The 17,116-nt window shown below is 39.6% G+C and overlaps 1 protein-coding gene across 3 annotated transcripts in view; it reads right to left on the reverse strand.

The window, feature by feature from the left end:
• Positions 1-17,116, reverse strand: part of bms1 (BMS1 ribosome biogenesis factor) — a 68,661-nt gene extending 51,545 nt beyond the window's left edge. For 2 of the 3 annotated variants that reach the window (XM_080788546.1, XM_080788548.1), the window contains exons 1-7: positions 16,981-17,116; positions 14,146-14,336; positions 11,654-11,844; positions 9,009-9,088; positions 7,086-7,274; positions 6,158-6,300; positions 4,616-4,737 (exon numbers count right to left, since the gene is read on the reverse strand). In XM_080788546.1, coding sequence (XP_080644672.1) covers positions 4,616-4,737; positions 6,158-6,300; positions 7,086-7,274; positions 9,009-9,088; positions 11,654-11,844; positions 14,146-14,324 — 904 coding nt within the window. In that variant the 5' untranslated portion in view covers positions 14,325-14,336; positions 16,981-17,116. Of the gene's footprint in view, positions 1-4,615; positions 4,738-6,157; positions 6,301-7,085; positions 7,275-9,008; positions 9,089-11,653; positions 11,845-14,145; positions 14,337-16,975 lie in introns of all 3 variants that reach the window. The other variant, XM_080788547.1, reaches the window with a different exon arrangement.

A 17,116-nucleotide genomic window follows, 5' to 3' on the forward strand; every position in this document is an offset into this window, starting at 1 on the left:
TGAAGTCTCCTGTAGAATAAATGACATTATATTAATCTGAAGTCTCCTGTAGAATAAATAAAATTATATTAATCTGAAGTCTCCTGTAGAATAAATAACATTATATTAATCTGAAACACTAAGCCCTAAACCTAACCTCTTTTTATTGAATCTTTCTCAGATTGTGAAAGACAGAGCTGAATCCGTTTTTATTATACGGTCTCTGTCGCCCTCAAGTGGACAAAATCAGTAACGGGCCTAGAACCACAGTATATTTCCTCTGCTGCCTTAAATTAATTACCTATTGTAGGGTTGAGTTGAGGAAAGTTATATTTGAAAATAGGGTTAAAAAAATATATATATACCGGTAACATAAATATATAACAGACCACACAATGTACTTTGAAATAACTTAAAATGGATAATAATTAACCCATTAATTATAGATACATTATTTAATTACTGAAGGTTAGTTCATAGATTGAACCCATTGCAATTTAGGCTGCTTGTTTCTTGTGTTTGTTGACAACACCAACAGAGAAAGAAGCATGTTATTATTATTGTCTTATGAACACCAGACTCTGCACAACAAGCTATCAAAAAAGAGAATACAGAATAAACATTTAATTCTTTAAAACTATGGATGGAGCTGAAAATATTCACCATTTCAGCAACGCCAAGGAGCGCTTTCACCAAAAATTAGCTGTGGAAATACTGTATTTGGACTTATTTATCCTATAGAATAAATGACATTATATTAATCTGAAGTCTCCTGTAGAATAAATGACATTATATTAATCTGAAGTCTCCTGTAGAATAAATTACATTATATTAATCTGAAGTCTCCTATAGAATAAATGACATTATATTAATCTGAAGTCTCCTGTAGAATAAATAACATTATATTAATCTGAAGTCTCCTGTAGAATAAATTACATTATATTAATCTGAAGTCTCCTGTAGAATAAATGACATTATATTAATCTGAAGTCTCCTATAGAATAAATGACATTATATTAATCTGAAGTCTCCTGTAGAATAAATTACATTATATTAATCTGAAGTCTCCTGTATAATAAATAACATTATATTAATCTGAAGTCTCCTGTAGAATAAATAATATTATATTAATCTGAAGTCTCCAATAGAATAAATACCATTATATTAATCTGAAGTCTCCTGTAGAATAAATACCATTATATTAATCTGAAGTCTCCTATAGAATAAATGACATTATATTAATCTGAAGTCTCCTATAGAATAAATTACATTATATTAATCTGAAGTCTCCTGTAGAATAAATGACATTATATTAATCTGAAGTCTCCTATAGAATAAATGACATTATATTAATCTGAAGTCTCCTGTAGAATAAATACCATTATATTAATCTGAAGTCTCCTGTATAATAAATAACATTATATTAATCTGAAGTCTCCTGTAGAATAAATAACATTATATTAATCTGAAGTCTCCAATAGAATAAATACCATTATATTAATCTGAAGTCTCCTGTAGAATAAATACCATTATATTAATCTGAAGTCTCCTATAGAATAAATGACATTATATTAATCTGAAGTCTCCTATAGAATAAATTACATTATATTAATCTGAAGTCTCCTATAGAATAAATAACATTATATTAATCTGAAGTCTCCTATAGAATAAATGACATTATATTAATCTGAAGTCTCCTGTAGAATAAATAACATTATATTAATCTGAAGTCTCCTGTAGAATAAATTACATTATATTAATCTGAAGTCTCCTATAGAATAAATAACATTATATTAATCTGAAGTCTCCTATAGAATAAATGACATTATATTAATCTGAAGTCTCCTGTAGAATAAATGACATTATATTAATCTGAAGTCTCCTGTAGAATAAATACCATTATATTAATCTGAAGTCTCCTATAGAATAAATAACATTATATTAATCTGAAGTCTCCTGTAGAACAAATTACATTATATTAATCTGAAGTCTCCTATAGAATAAATGACATTATATTAATCTGAAGTCTCCTGTAGAATAAATGACATTATATTAATCTGAAGTCTCCTGTAGAATAAATACCATTATATTAATCTGAAGTCTCCTGTAGAATAAATACCATTATATTAATCTGAAGTCTCCTATAGAATAAATAACATTATATTAATCTGAAGTCTCCTAAAGAATAAATGACATTATATTAATCTGAAGTCTCCTGTAGAATAAATGACATTATATTAATCTGAAGTCTCCTATAGAATAAATGACATTATATTAATCTGAAGTCTCCTGTAGAATAAATTACATTACATTAATCTGAAGTCTCCTATAGAATAAATGACATTATATTAATCTGAAGTCTCCAATAGAATAAATAACATTATATTAATCTGAAGTCTCCTGTAGAATAAATGACATTATATTAATCTGAAGTCTCCTGTAGAATAAATACTAGGGGTGTGCATCTCTCCTTTACAAGACGATTCGATACGTATCGATATGCATGGGCTACGATGCGATTCAGAGACGATACATTTATACACAGAACGATTCGAATTCGATTCGATTCGGTGGAATTCGATGCGATTTCGATTTTGTAGAATTTGAGGCGATTCGATGCGATTCGATACGATACGGTGCGATCTGACACATTTAACCTTTTTTAGATTTTTTATTTGAAGCTAGATCTATAAAGAATAGGGTTGGGACTTAAAAAAACATCTAATTAATTGGAGGATTTGTGATTAATTAATCTCAATTAATCAAATTTTAATCGCATATCAATAGGCCTATTTGACCTGATCAGTGAGCTTTTTTTCAAATGGATTTGGATACGAGTGAATCAATGAATGAATAGGCAATTCAAAAAGTAGTAATAATAATAGTGATAATATTATTATTTATATAATGCTTCTCTGAGTACTTTTTAGACGCTTTTCAAGGGGAACATTAGAAAACGAATAAAAACAACTTTATAAGAGAGACTATGGAATAAAATAAATGAAAGTGGAATGAGATAGCTGGGGAAAGACATTTTGGGTTTGAATTTATAGGTGGTGGCATATCTCTGAGCTTTGGGAAGTGCATTGTTTTGACAGGTCTGCCTGCTGTGGACAGTGAAACCAGACGCAACGATACAGTCATACTGTCGATGCAAACAGACGTGTACAGTAGCTGCTCGGCCTGCTCCAAATGATATTCCCATTCGTCTTTGTGTCTGCCTGTGTAAACGCAGCATCGAGTGTGAGGGTTGGGGAACGAATGGACCATAGAGTTATTAAGGAGGACTCCTTCTAACGATATGGACCAGAGTTAAACTAATGTTAGCTCCCATGCTAACTAGTTGCTACCCTCGTCAGAAACAACACGACCATCCAGATCGGGTGGAAGCTGTTGATATCACGTTGCTTGTGCCCGTGGATGGGAAATGAAATGAAAAGGCTATAGAAGCGTGGATGAAAGGCAAAGCACAGATGTGCAATAATGCTGTGTCGTGACTCGTATCTGCGTGTGTATTCCGTCTGACAACGAGTGGTTCATGCTGCTATAGTGCTCGTCTGTTGTTGCTGGCTGCTGATGCATATAGAGCGTCATCATAAGCATGCGCCTGTCCTGCGCTGGAAGTAGCAGATCTACAAGCTATCTACCCGTCGCAATGCACAGCGCTTTGGGCTTGTACATCTGTGTTTTTCCCGCAGTTAGTTGAATTATATCGATTCGCAGCTTTAGGATCGAACCAACGTCCGATGCAGGCGCTATTTTGACCGATCCAGACACACGTGCATCGATGTAGTCGCATCGTTAATGTTAAAATCGATTATCGATTCATATCGATATTTTTTGACACCACTAATAAATACCATTATATTAATCTGAAGTCTCCTGTAGAATAAATTACATTATATTAATCTGAAGTCTCCTAAAGAATAAATAACATTATATTAATCTGAAGTCTCCTATAGAATAAATAACATTATATTAATCTGAAGTCTCCTATAGAATAAATGACATTATATTAATCTGAAGTCTCCTGTAGAATAAATAACATTATATTAATCTGAAGTCTCCTGTAGAATAAATGACATTATATTAATCTGAAGTATCCTGTAGAATAAATAACATTATATTAATCTGAAGTCTCCTGTAGAATAAATGACATTATATTAATCTGAAGTCTCCTGTAGAATAAATTACATTATATTAATCTGAAGTCTCCTGTAGAATAAATACCATTATATTAATCTGAAGTCTCCTATAGAATAAATGACATTATATTAATCTGAAGTCTCCTGTAGAATAAATGATATTATATATAAACCAGTAAGACGCGCAAACGTGGGAAGCGAACGCAGCTCGTACATATTTAAGTTGTCACCATGACTCAGCCATAACCATATAAGGAGTCCCCAAAGCAGCTCCATATATGGGCACAAAAGCGTGACACACGGACACACAGACAGACAGACAGACATGATGCAACACACTCCATATTTGGAGGTAGCTCCATATATGGGCACAAAGGGGGGACACACGCACGCACAGACATGATCTGCTAGGTCTCATAGTAAGTGCTCACTGCATTCGCAATAATGTTATTTATTCTACAGGAGACTTCAGCGCCCCCATGAGGCCGTACCTGGGATGTGCACCTGTCCTCTGTTCTTCATGTATGTCCCTCGCAGGTAGCCGTACAGACACACCGTACGATCACACTTAGGATCCACACGGAGTTTCTCTGGATCAGTCAGATCCTCCATTCTGAGGGAGAGAGACCGATAGAGAGACATTAGTACACACACACAGAGAGAGAGAGAGAGAGAGAGAGAGAGAGAGCGATAGAGACATTAGTACACAGAGAGAGAGAGAGAGAGAGACATTAGTACAGAGAGAGCGAGAGAGAGAGACCGATAGAGAGACATTAGTACGCTTTATTCCACAAGCCAACCCCTATACCCGATAACAGGCTCCACAAGCCAATCCCTATACCCGCTTCAGAATTGATTTTAAGATTTTAGTGTTTGTTTTTAAAGCCCAAAATGACCTGTCCATATTTAGCTGAATTGATCACTCCCTGTGTCCCAACAAGAGCCCTGAGATCGGCCAATCAGTGTCTCCTGATTGTGCCTGACACACAGAGGAGAACCGTGGCCGGTCCCGACCTCTGGAACGCCCCGCCGCTCCACATTATACAACATTGACCTCTGGAACGCCCCGCCGCTCCACATTCTACAACATTGACCTCCTGAACGCCCCGCCGCTCCACATTATACAACATTGACCTCTGGAACGCCCCGCCGCTCCACATTCTACAACATTGCTTTTAATTGATCTTTTATTTTTTGTTATTCATGTCCTCACTGTATTGCATTACTGCTTGTTTTTTTTTTATGTCGTTGCCTTGCTTTTCTTTTTTACTCTCCATTGCTCTGTAAAGCACTTTGAGCTGCATTTCATGTCATGAAAGGTGCTATACAAATAAAGTTTTATTATTATTATTATTATTATTCGCTCTGCTCGGTCGTTGACGGTCTTTAAATCCCTTTTAAAGACACATTTTTACTCTTATCGATTTAATGTAAGTCTACCCATGTACGATGTTCCCGTGTTCTGCTGTTGCTCTCTTACACATTGAAATAATGCTATATTCTATCCCCCTCTGTGTATGTTATTATGCACTTTGGTTCCACCTCGGTCCATGTAAATGTGCTATACAAATAAAGTTTGATTTGATTTGATTTAGTACACACAGAGAGAGAGAGAGAGAGAGAGAGAGAGAGAGACAGACGGACATTAGTGAGAGAGATAATAGTTAACCAACCTGTCAGCGAGGACATAAGGGTGAGATGTCTGGTTGTTAAACTAGTTAAAATAGTTATAATAGTTAACCAACCTGTCAGCGAGGACATAAGGGTGAGATGTCTGGTTGTTAAACTAGTTAAAATAGTTATAATAGTTAACCAACCTGTCAGCGAGGACATAAGGGTGAGATGTCTGGTTGTTAAACTAGTTAAAATAGTTATAATAGTTAACCAACCTGTCAGCGAGGACATAAGGGTGAGAGGTCTGGTTGTTAAACTAGTTAAAATAGTTATAATAGTTAACCAACCTGTCAGCGAGGACATAAGGGTGAGAGGTCTGGTTGTTAAACTAGTTAAAATAGTTATAATAGTTAACCAACCTGTCAGCGAGGACATAAGGGTGAGAGGTCTGCCACACCAGAGGTCTGAACTTCATCACAGAGATGAAACGACCCAGATTCTTCACTTCCTGGTTCTGGTATTCTCCATGAACCATCCCTGAGAGGTAGAACAGCTTAGCTCCCTGAAATATATTAATGTAAACATTATAATATTTATATAAACATTATAATATATATATATATGAACCATCCCTGACAGGTAGAACAGCTTAGCAATATTTATATAAACATCTATCTATAAATGCACGGTTGTAAGGACTGTTGCCGAAAGGTTGCAGTATCAGACTGTGGTTTTACTGGTCAGTAAAACAGTACAGTACTGACAGTTGTACTGGTCAGTACAACAGTACAGTACTGACAGTTGTACTGGTCAGCTCCCAGGTTTTAATGTGTGTGTTTCTCTGTGCAGGGTGTTGCTGAAAATGAGCACCTGTGCTCAGCTACTACGCTGGTAAATAAAGGATAAAAAAAATAATGAAAAAAAAGGAGATGTATAGCTGTGTGTAACACCGGAGGAGTAGACAGGCTCTGCACGCACGCACACACACACACACACACACACACACACACACACACACACACACACACACACACACATATATATTATAGACTACAGATTGTATTATTCATTCTTTTTACGCCATTTATTTATTGTTGGTGTGCCAACAATTTATCTTGTTAAATTGTTAAATATAAGGATCTCTCTGTGACCAATACAACCAGAGTACAAAACTCTGATGCTGGCTTTCAAAGCCACCAAAGGTATGTCTGATCCAACCATACAAGTGCTTGTATGTCTGCCATTTATTTCACCTGGTAGACCTCTGTCCAGAAGCTTGTATATCTGCTATTTAATTCACCTGGTAGACCTCTGTCCAGAAGCTTGTATATCTGCTATTTAATTCACCTGGTAGACCTCTGTCCAGAAGCGATGTTTGAGACGTTTCTTGGTCTTCTGAAGCTGCTTGTTGTTCTTGAAGGAGTCCAGGTGAGTCAGAACTCCCATGATCCTCGGGAAGCCGTGCACCTGGCAGATGTTCAGGAACTCAAACGTCTCCATCTCGAAGCCAAAGCTGGCGTCGATCAGCATGAGGACCTGAACACGTTAGAACTAAACATTAGGAACACATTACTGTTATCACTAGCGATGGAGGTCGTTAATTCGGATTGATAATGAGCACCGTATTGAGCCAGGGTGTTTCAGAGAAGGGAGAAGAGTCTGGGTCGTGTGGAGCGTTGTCCAGGGTGTTTCAGAGAAGAGTCTGGGTCGTGTGGAGCGTTGTCCAGGGTGTTTTAGAGAAGGGAGAAGAGTCTGGGACGTGTGGAGCGTTGTCCAGGGTGTTTTAGGTCGCATTCTCACCAGAGAGCTTTGCTGCGATTAAAACGAATCCTGCTGCGCATTTTCAGAAAGTGCGCTTCGTTTGGCAGGTGTGAAGGCTCTTTCTTTCAGCAAAGAACCGCATTTTACTCTGAGCAAAAACGGGGGTTTCGCTTTGCTTCCAATCGCGCTTGACTACGATTCGGTGCAGGTGTGAATGCAATCCGCAGCAAATAAAGGAAATGAAGCAAACAATGTGGCGGGTGAGGAGCTGAACACAGTTGGAGACGGAGAAGGCATATTTTACGCAGCGCAAAGATGTCTCGTTACCGTGGATAGACGTGGTCGAATGAGGAGAGTGGAGACTGAAGCCCTGATCGAAATGAGGACGAGTACATTAATCAATTGCTTAAGAAAACACAAACACTGCAGTGCAGTGTAATAGTATTATAGCCTACAGAATATTCTGTCTGTCTGTGCGTGCCGTAAACATGGAGTGCTGCACTGTGTGGGGACTAGTGGGGAGTAGGAACTTTCATCTCGATAAACTTGTAAACATTTTGCGCTGCTGTCTGTTATATCAGTGCGCTCAGCGCTGTGCCTCCATGCCCAAAAGAACAGTGCGTGGCTGCGTGCTTATAGTGAGAGAGCGAGAGAGAGGGGGGGGCAGTCCCAGACGGCACGACACATATGCACGTAATGAGTATAATTGTATCACCATAGATTTATCATTTCACTGTGTAGGCTAGTTTATGAATGGAACACATTGATAAAGGTCCCCCCTGCTGCGTTTCCAATTGCTGCGGATCATGACAGTGTGAAGGCAAACCGCAGGCAATTAAATATGCAAGAATCCCAAAATCCCCGCCCATACGCATTCGAGTCTACCGAAGTATTAGGTGAGAATGTGACCTTAGAGAAGGGAGAAGAGTCTGGGACGTGTGGAGCGTTGTCCAGGGTGTTTTAGAGAAGGGAGAAGAGTCTGGGACGTGTGGAGCGTTGTCCAGGGTGTTTTAGAGAAGGGAGAAGAGTCTGGGACGTGTGGAGCGTTGTCCAGGGTGTTCTAGAAAAGGGAGAAGAGTCTGGGATGTGTGGAGCGTTGTCCAGGGTGTTTTAGAGAAGGGAGAAGAGTCTGGGACGTGTGGAGCATTGTCCAGGGTGTTTTAGAGAAGGGAGAAGAGTCTGGGACGTGTGGAGTGTTGTCCAGGGTGTTTTATAGAAGGGAGAAGAGTCTGGGACGTGTGGAGCGTTGTCCAGGGTGTTTTAGAGAAGGGAGAAGAGTCTGGGTCGTGTGGAGCGTTGTCCAGGGTGTTTCAGAGAAGGGAGAAGAGTCTGGGTCGTGTGGAGCGTTGTCCAGGGTGTTTTAGAGAAGGGAGAAGAGTCTGGGACGTGTGGAGCGTTGTCCAGGGTGTTTTATAGAAGGGAGAAGAGTCTGGGTCGTGTGGAGCGTTGTCCAGGGTGTTTTAGAGAAGGGAGAAGAGTCTACGAATATAGTTACATAATTAAACTCACCAGATCAGCCACCTTGGCGAGGTCGATCATAGTGTTTATGTCGTTGCTGCATTCGATGAACGTCAGACGTCTCTTCTTACCTGAGAAACATATAATATCATATCATATATATTACAATATTACAATATGATACGATATATAAAAAATATTACAATATTACAATATGATACGATATATAAAAAATATTAAAATAATACAATATGATACGATATATAGAAAATATTAAAATATTACAATATGATACGATATATAAAATCTATTAAATATTACAATATGATATGAACATGAACATATGAACATATAACATACAGGTTGTCGACACTAAGGTCCCCGATATATACAATTTACATTATAGACATTTATCAGACGCTCTTAATCCAGAGTTTGGAAGCGCTCGTTGACTATCACTCAACAGCCCATGTGCACCACCTGTTTGGTACACACATAATGCAGGAGGCAGCAGGAGGTAGCTTTACTGATAACGAGCGCTTCCAAACTCTGACACTTGCAAGGAATCTGCAAGGAATTTCTTGAGTAGCTCATAACTAATGTCTACAGTGGATTTTTATGAAACTGATAGTAGATGTATTGTTTACAGTGTGTTAGCTAGTTTTCACCACTTGTCCACAGGAGACTTTTCAAAGAAATGCAGTGACACTATAGTTTAAAAAACAACCAATCAAATACAACAAATGATACATTCTAATAATATTTACAGCAAAATTACAATACCCATTACATAATCTCCAATACAAAAGTAAACATGCCAGTAAGTAAGACGATAATTCAAGCTTTCCCTACACCTGCAATGTTGGTGAGTTTGACGTTATTTAATACAATTAAATGGGACTTTTCTGTTTGGATGGATGGGCTGACTATGGGAAGTTGCACCTAGGTAGCACCTTGCTGGCAAGATGGCAGCCATGACGACATGTGACATGTGAGAATTTGGGCTGGTTGAAGACTAGGCATGCCACGGTATGAGAATTTACAGTACGGTACGGTGCCGGTATTGATAACCAAAAATAAATAAAAACAAGTTGACCTTTTGTGATCATTTGTCATGTCATGATTACCCAGGACCTGAATGGAAACAAGACTGGCTGTTTTCAGAGAGATGTGTTTGACTGTACCCTGTACTGATTACATTTCTGCCAATAAAGTATTCAATCAATGAATCAATAGCTATTCCTCACTGTATTACACTGTACTATGGCTCCCCCTAATGGCCGTTTATGGTATGTGTACCATAAACCATGTAATATCAGACACAAAAGTGAGATGTTGAGACTTTGGAATAGACTTATATAGATATTATAATAGATAGATAATATGTCCGATGACAGACTGACCAAAAATATTTTTAACTGGGACATTTCTAATGGTTACCCCTGGGCAAATGAAGTAAAGTCTCTATTCTTTAAGAATAATTCATCATTTATTTATTTAAATAGACTACGCTGTAATATTCATGAAATACAGAACTGTATGTTCCTTGGGTATAAGGAGAGTTGGGCCGTTGAATTATGGTACAAACCAAAACTAAGAACATATCGTCTTATTAAAAATAATTATGGCCCTGATCCTTATGTTACACAAAATATATCCAAAAGTCAGAGATCTTTTTGTGCACAGCTGCATTCTGGGACCTTACCATTAGCTTTAGAAACGGGTAGATTCATTGGTACTCCTGAGGAGGACAGAGTCTGTCTAGTGTGTGATTTAAAATAAATTGAAAATTAAATTCATCTTTTGTTTTACTGCCCATGAAGAATTAAGACATGTATTATTTTGTAAAATGACAACCATCTGTGCTGACTTTTTCTGGTTGGAGGACTATGAAAAACTGGAATTTTGTTTTAGGAAAGGTACTTTTGCTTTGTTTGTGTAAAATGTTTGTGTAAAAAAAAAAGAAAGAAAAAAAAAAAAGAAAGGGAATATCAACAAAACATATCTGTTCATTGTACACAATGCAATATTGAATGTAATGATATGGTGTGTCCTGTAAGCCCATGTGGGCTGGGCGCCTTTGGTGCATGACACAAAAATAAATAAATCTATCTATCTAAAATCTATCTATGTACCCTGCACACTGTAGCAGAGCTAGTGTGTAAACTGCATATGCTCACAACTCTGTGTGCCGTGTTGACAGTTCACACTTAGTTAGTACCGGTAGTACATATGGAAATATGGAATATACAATTGGATGTGGGTGTCTTTCAGCAACACTAACTCAAAGGTAGGAAGCAACTTTTCAATCTACTGCAGCTGTGTGGTGAAATTAAATGTTTTGCCTGAGTCTGCGAGTGGAGTTGAACTGCATATGAGCAGCATGCGCCACCCACCGACGCTTTATTAAAATACCGTAAACTCTGAAATCTCACGGTATCAACACTGTGGCTGTTACTGTCGCGGTATTACCGAAATTCGGTAAACCGTGGGCATGCCTATTGAAGACCAAGCGAGCTGCGGCATTTTGGATCAGTTGGAGAGGTTTAAGTGCACATGCCGGTAGGCCAGTGAGGAGGGAGTTACAACAGGCAAGTTTTGACAAGACGTGTGGAGCGTTGTCCAGGGTGTTCAACAACTTGTTATCTCTAAAAACATGGAAGGTGATTGGTCCACACACCTGTCAATCATCTTACCTGAGACGATGGTGACTGGCCCACACATGTCGCCCAGCTTCGTCCTCGTGAAGTTTCTGATCAGGCAGCGAATCAGGGTGGACTTCCCCACCTTGGGAGGTCCGACCACGACCACCACGATGGGAGGAGGGTCGAGCACGCTGCGGTCTACGACTGGGATGTGATGCTTCTTAGCCTTAATGTCCTGAGATCTGAAATACATCACATTAATACTCTTAGCCTTAATGTCCTGAGATCTGAAATACATCAAATTAATACTCTTAGCCTGAATGTCCTGAGATCTGAAATACATCAAATTAATACTCTTAGCCTTAATGTCCTGAGATCTGAAATACATCAAATTAATACTCTTAGCCTTATTGAGCTTAGTGCAGTTACCCTGGGTAAACATAGTAACTTTCTTTCTTTCTTTTCACGCTATGAGCTTGTAGTTCTGCTATTTTATGAAAAATCGTGAAAATGTGCTTTCAGAGCGAACGTTACTAACTTGGACTTTTCAGTGCGTTCTGCCAGCTCTATTCATATTTGTTTTGAGTGGTGCAATCACTCCCTTACGAAGGGTTAGGGTTAACCCTAACCCTGTGTGTGTGTGTGTGTGTGTGTGTGTGTGTGTGTGTGTGTCTGGCTTTGTCTTAGCACGAAAACAGCATGGTTGTTTTTCACCACCTGTGCGCAACCTAACACACACACAAACATACACGCACATATTAACTGTATATATGGTGATTTCGGGTGTGCCAGTACAGTACAGTGACAGTACATTACAGTACAGTGCCATAGTAATAAATTCCCTTAGTCAATAGTACATTTCCACGGTTTCCACATATTTTATTGTCCATTTTGTGTTTCTACATGTCATGCATATTTCCACATTAGAACAGTTATGGGTTAAATCAATTTGACAGCTCCTATGTTTTTCCCAGTCATGGCAGCAGCGCCGTCTGTTGTCACTGCAAATATCTTTTTGATATCAACCCCTCGTTCCATGATCAATAAACACCTTTGCTACATCGGCACCTTTTGTTGTGTCGGGCATTGGTTTTAAGCAGCAAAGTTCTTCTCTTACAGTCGAATCACAGAATTTTGTCATTACTGCCAAACGTGGCATATGTCATTTATATCCACGCTCTCATCAAGTGCAACACTAAACACAGTGGCATCTTTCAACACAGCAGTTTGCTGTGAATTAACATCTTCTGCCATTTCTTCTATGCGTCGCTGGACTGTTCTGGCAGACGTGGGGATTTATTTTTGCGAACGCAGTGATTGCGAATGCAATGAGCACTTACTATGAGACCTAGCAGATCATGTCTGTGTGTGTGTCTGTCTGTGTGTCTGTCTGTCCCGCAGCTGTCACGTCACCATGACTCAGCCATAACCATATAAGGAGTCCCCAAAGCAGCTATACGTCCAAAACCCAAATATGTACGAGCTGCGTTCGCTTCTGGTATTCTGGACTTGATTGTCTCTTTATTTGGCAAGCCATCAAACAAAGCATCTGCACTTAACTGGAATGCCTCTTTGATGTATTCACCGTCAGTGAATGGCTTACCACGTTTTGCGATGCAGTGGGCATGAAGATAACTTGCTTCAGTGCCGTGGTGTTAAGCAGTGGAAAAAGCTTTCAGTGTGTTGCTTTGCTTGTCGTAAGTGGATAAAGCTATTTTTATTGCCTCCGTCTTGTCTGCCGTATCTTTGAAAGATTTTTCGTGTCTAGTTTCAAAGTGACGCTTAACGCTTGACGTCCGACACACAACATTCAACGCAGACAGCACGATCTTGCTGCTGAACAAATCCATATTCATCTCTCCATGTGGGCTGGAATGCTCGGGAATCTAATTTGGCCTTTTTAGCCATCTTTGTAATGTTCTCTCACACGGAGCGACAACAACATGAGTGCAGTCGCACACACACCGGCGTCCTGTGAATATGACGTAATGTTAACAGCCCCGCTCCGTGAGTTGAAAACAGCCGATCTACAAGCTCACAATGCGTCGCATATAGGTGAGCAGCACATCGGCATGAATACTGCAGAAGGTATAATTTATTTTACAACATGCACATGCAAGGGGACTTGCAATTCATTTAATAAATATAAAATAATTATTATAATTAAAATTAAATAAAAATAAATAATTTAAGAAAAAAGATTCTCCCAGAAAACCACCCTGCGTGCCATCGCTGGCACGCGTGCCTACGGTTGCCGACCCCTGCAGTAGAGGGTACAGTAGAGGGACCCCCACACGGTAACTCTGTCATTTCTCAACCGCTTCGGACGCGGGGCGGCATGCCGGAACCGGCTCGGCCCCCTGGGCGCGTTCCTGGGGGTCTGGATGTTCCGGGGACCCCCCCCCCCCCGGGGACCCCCACATGGTAACTCTGGGCGCGTTCCTGTGGGTCTGGGACTTCTTTGACGCAGCTTTTAAAAGCTGGGTTCCGGCTTCAAGCGTATATAAATGTATATGTATGTATAGTAGAGATGGATGTGTTACCTATGGAAGGTCTTCTTCATGCGCACGGCGCTCTGCACAGCGAACGCTTTCGGGTTCCGTTTCCGCGCATCGCTCTCCTCCGGCACAGCTTCCTGCTTCCTGGTCTTCTTCTTCTCTGCTTTCGGCCCGCTGTGGCGATGCTGATGACGCTTGTTCTGTTCTTTAGGCCCGGCCTCCATGATGATTGACAGCTGAGAGTAAACAAAAATAAAAATTGAAACAAATGCCGTGGAAGCTAAAAGCAAAGCAACACATGCAAAATGAGTGGACAATAATATAATAATATTACCAGAAACGCATGAATGACCATAACAGATCTGTACTTAAGGAGGTCTTTGCAAATAAAACATTTAGAACCACTAGTACTTTGGACTCCTAACGTGTCTTAGAATACAAAACATTTAGAAGAGCATAAAGTGTCAGAGAGAGGTTTTTGAGGCCTATATTCAGCTATAGTGGACTACTATAGTGGACTTACAGTATACTATGACAGGGTTAGGGTTAAGTTCTGGTACTAGTGTTTACAGTATACTATGACAGGGTTAGGGTTAAGTTCTGGTACTAGTGTTTACAGTATACTATGACAGGGTTAGGGTTAAGTTCTGGTACTAGTGTTTACAGTATACTATGACAGGGTTAGGGTTAAGTTCTGGTACTAGTGTTTACAGTATACTATGACAGGGTTAGGGTTAAGTTCTGGTACTAGTGTTTACAGTATACTATGACAGGGTTAGGGTTAAGTTCTGGTACTAGTGTTTACAGTATACTATGACAGGGTTAGGATTAAGTTCTGGTACTAGTGTTTAGAGTATACTATGACAGGGTTAGGGTTAAGTTCTGGTACTAGTGTTTACAGTATACTATGACAGGGTTAGGGTTAAGTTCTGGTACTAGTGTTTACAGTATACTATGACAGGGTTAGGGTTAAGTTCTGGTACTAGTGTTTAGAGTATACTATGACAGGGTTAGGGTTAAGTTCTGGTACTAGTGTTTACAGTATACTATGACAGGGTTAGGGTTAAGTTCTGGTACTAGTGTTTACAGTATACTATGACAGGGTTAGGATTAAGTTCTGGTACTAGTGTTTAGAGTATACTATGACAGGGTTAGGGTTAAGTTCTGGTACTAGTGTTTACAGTATACTATGACAGGGTTAGGGTTAAGTTCTGGTACTAGTGTTTACAGTATACTATGACAGGGTTAGGGTTAAGTTCTGGTACTAGTGTTTACAGTATACTATGACAGGGTTAGGATTAAGTTCTGGTACTAGTGTTTAGAGTATACTATGACAGGGTTAGGGTTAAGTTCTGGTACTAGTGTTTACAGTATACTATGACAGGGTTAGGGTTAAGTTCTGGTACTAGTGTTTACAGTATACTATGACAGAGCGGTTCACTTCACTGCAGCAGTGTACTCCGCTCGAAATGAATTAATCTCCTGTGCTCATTTTAGTTTTGATTGTGTATACTAGCCAGGGCTACTTCAACTTCGTTGCGCGGCGGTGGTACCGCACATACAAAATAGCTGCTCTACAAGCTCGCGACGCGTTGTGAGCTTGTAGATCTGCTGTAATTGTGTGTGTGCAGCGCACTGTGCACGCCCACACAGCACCGCGCTCAATGAAGAAAGACTGGGTGCAGATGTATTGCGCTGATGACGGTCGAGGTTCAGAGCCTCGGAACGGAGAGGGCACTTTTCTCCAAATGGTCAAAAAGGCAGGGGCTAAAGCGCCCTTTCATCAGCAACACATTGATGAACAACAAGCTGATGGTTTCAGCTGGAGTAGACAGTAGACACAGGAGAGCAGGTGTACCGGAATGCTTTTCTTTCTCCTTTTGGGAGGGGGAACCTTGACCCGCCCGCCCCGCGGGACAACCTGCGGGCAACGGGCCGGCCCGCGCATCACTATATGGCACAAAACGTTTATTTAGTCAAATATCTCCACTTTTTCACGAGCTGCACCCGGACGGCTTTCTCTCCGGGCGAGGGCCCGGAATGAACAATGGACTTAATTTACTAACAATTCCTGTTGATTACGTCATCACCAATTGACCAAGTCCTATCACAAGGCACCTGCCAATTGTGTGACCCAAACATTTGTGCTTCCCTGGTCAATAATTGGTGATGACGTTTGTGATGATTGGAGGAAGTTTTGATTAATTCAGTCCAGCTGTCATTCCGGGCCCTCGTCCGGAGAGAAAGCCGTCCGGGTGCAGGTCGTGAAAAAGTGGAGATATTTGACTAAATACACGTTTTGTGCCAGAACTTTCACATAAATATGAAACAATGGAGGACAATACCTCACTCCACGTCTTTGGAATTATTTAATGGGTGAGTAAATATAAAGCATTTATCACATTCATGCCGCCGTTCTCCTGCAAGTCTATACTGTACCTACTGTATGGAACAACAGAGACATTCTAATCTAGGGCTTGTAGCAGAACACTAGGGCTACACATCATGAGTTCAGACTCCTAACTCTGACTGACTGACTGGGAGATAGTTGGCTTCGTTTCTAAGAAGAAATAAAGGTTGGAAATATTTAATTTCGATGTGGTGTCATTAAACTTAGTGTTGATAATATGAATATATATATAATATATATAATATCAAGAGAATTAACATGATGGTACTTCGCTATATGGACCAGAGATAGTTAATACTACTCCTACTCCTACTCCTACTACTACTAATAATAATATTAAAGTAATGGAGAGATAAAAGAAAGGCAAAGGCATACATTAAACATTAAACAGTTTATAGAGTTGTAACAGTTACAACAACATTAAACAGTGAATAAGGAGTTGTAACACAGAGTTGATATAAAGACCTTACGGTTCACTGTGTCCACGTGGTGGCGCTCTGCTCTGCTCTCCACGCGGTAATTAGACGATAATAACTAATATTATAGTTTAATAACATTAATGAAGTCAACACGCTGATCCTCACGTGCTGAACAACATGAACGAAC

The sequence above is a fragment of the Protomyctophum bolini genome, assembly GCF_963924005.1.
Source record: "Protomyctophum bolini genome assembly, chromosome: 18".
Lineage (NCBI taxonomy): Eukaryota > Metazoa > Chordata > Actinopteri > Myctophiformes > Myctophidae > Protomyctophum > Protomyctophum bolini.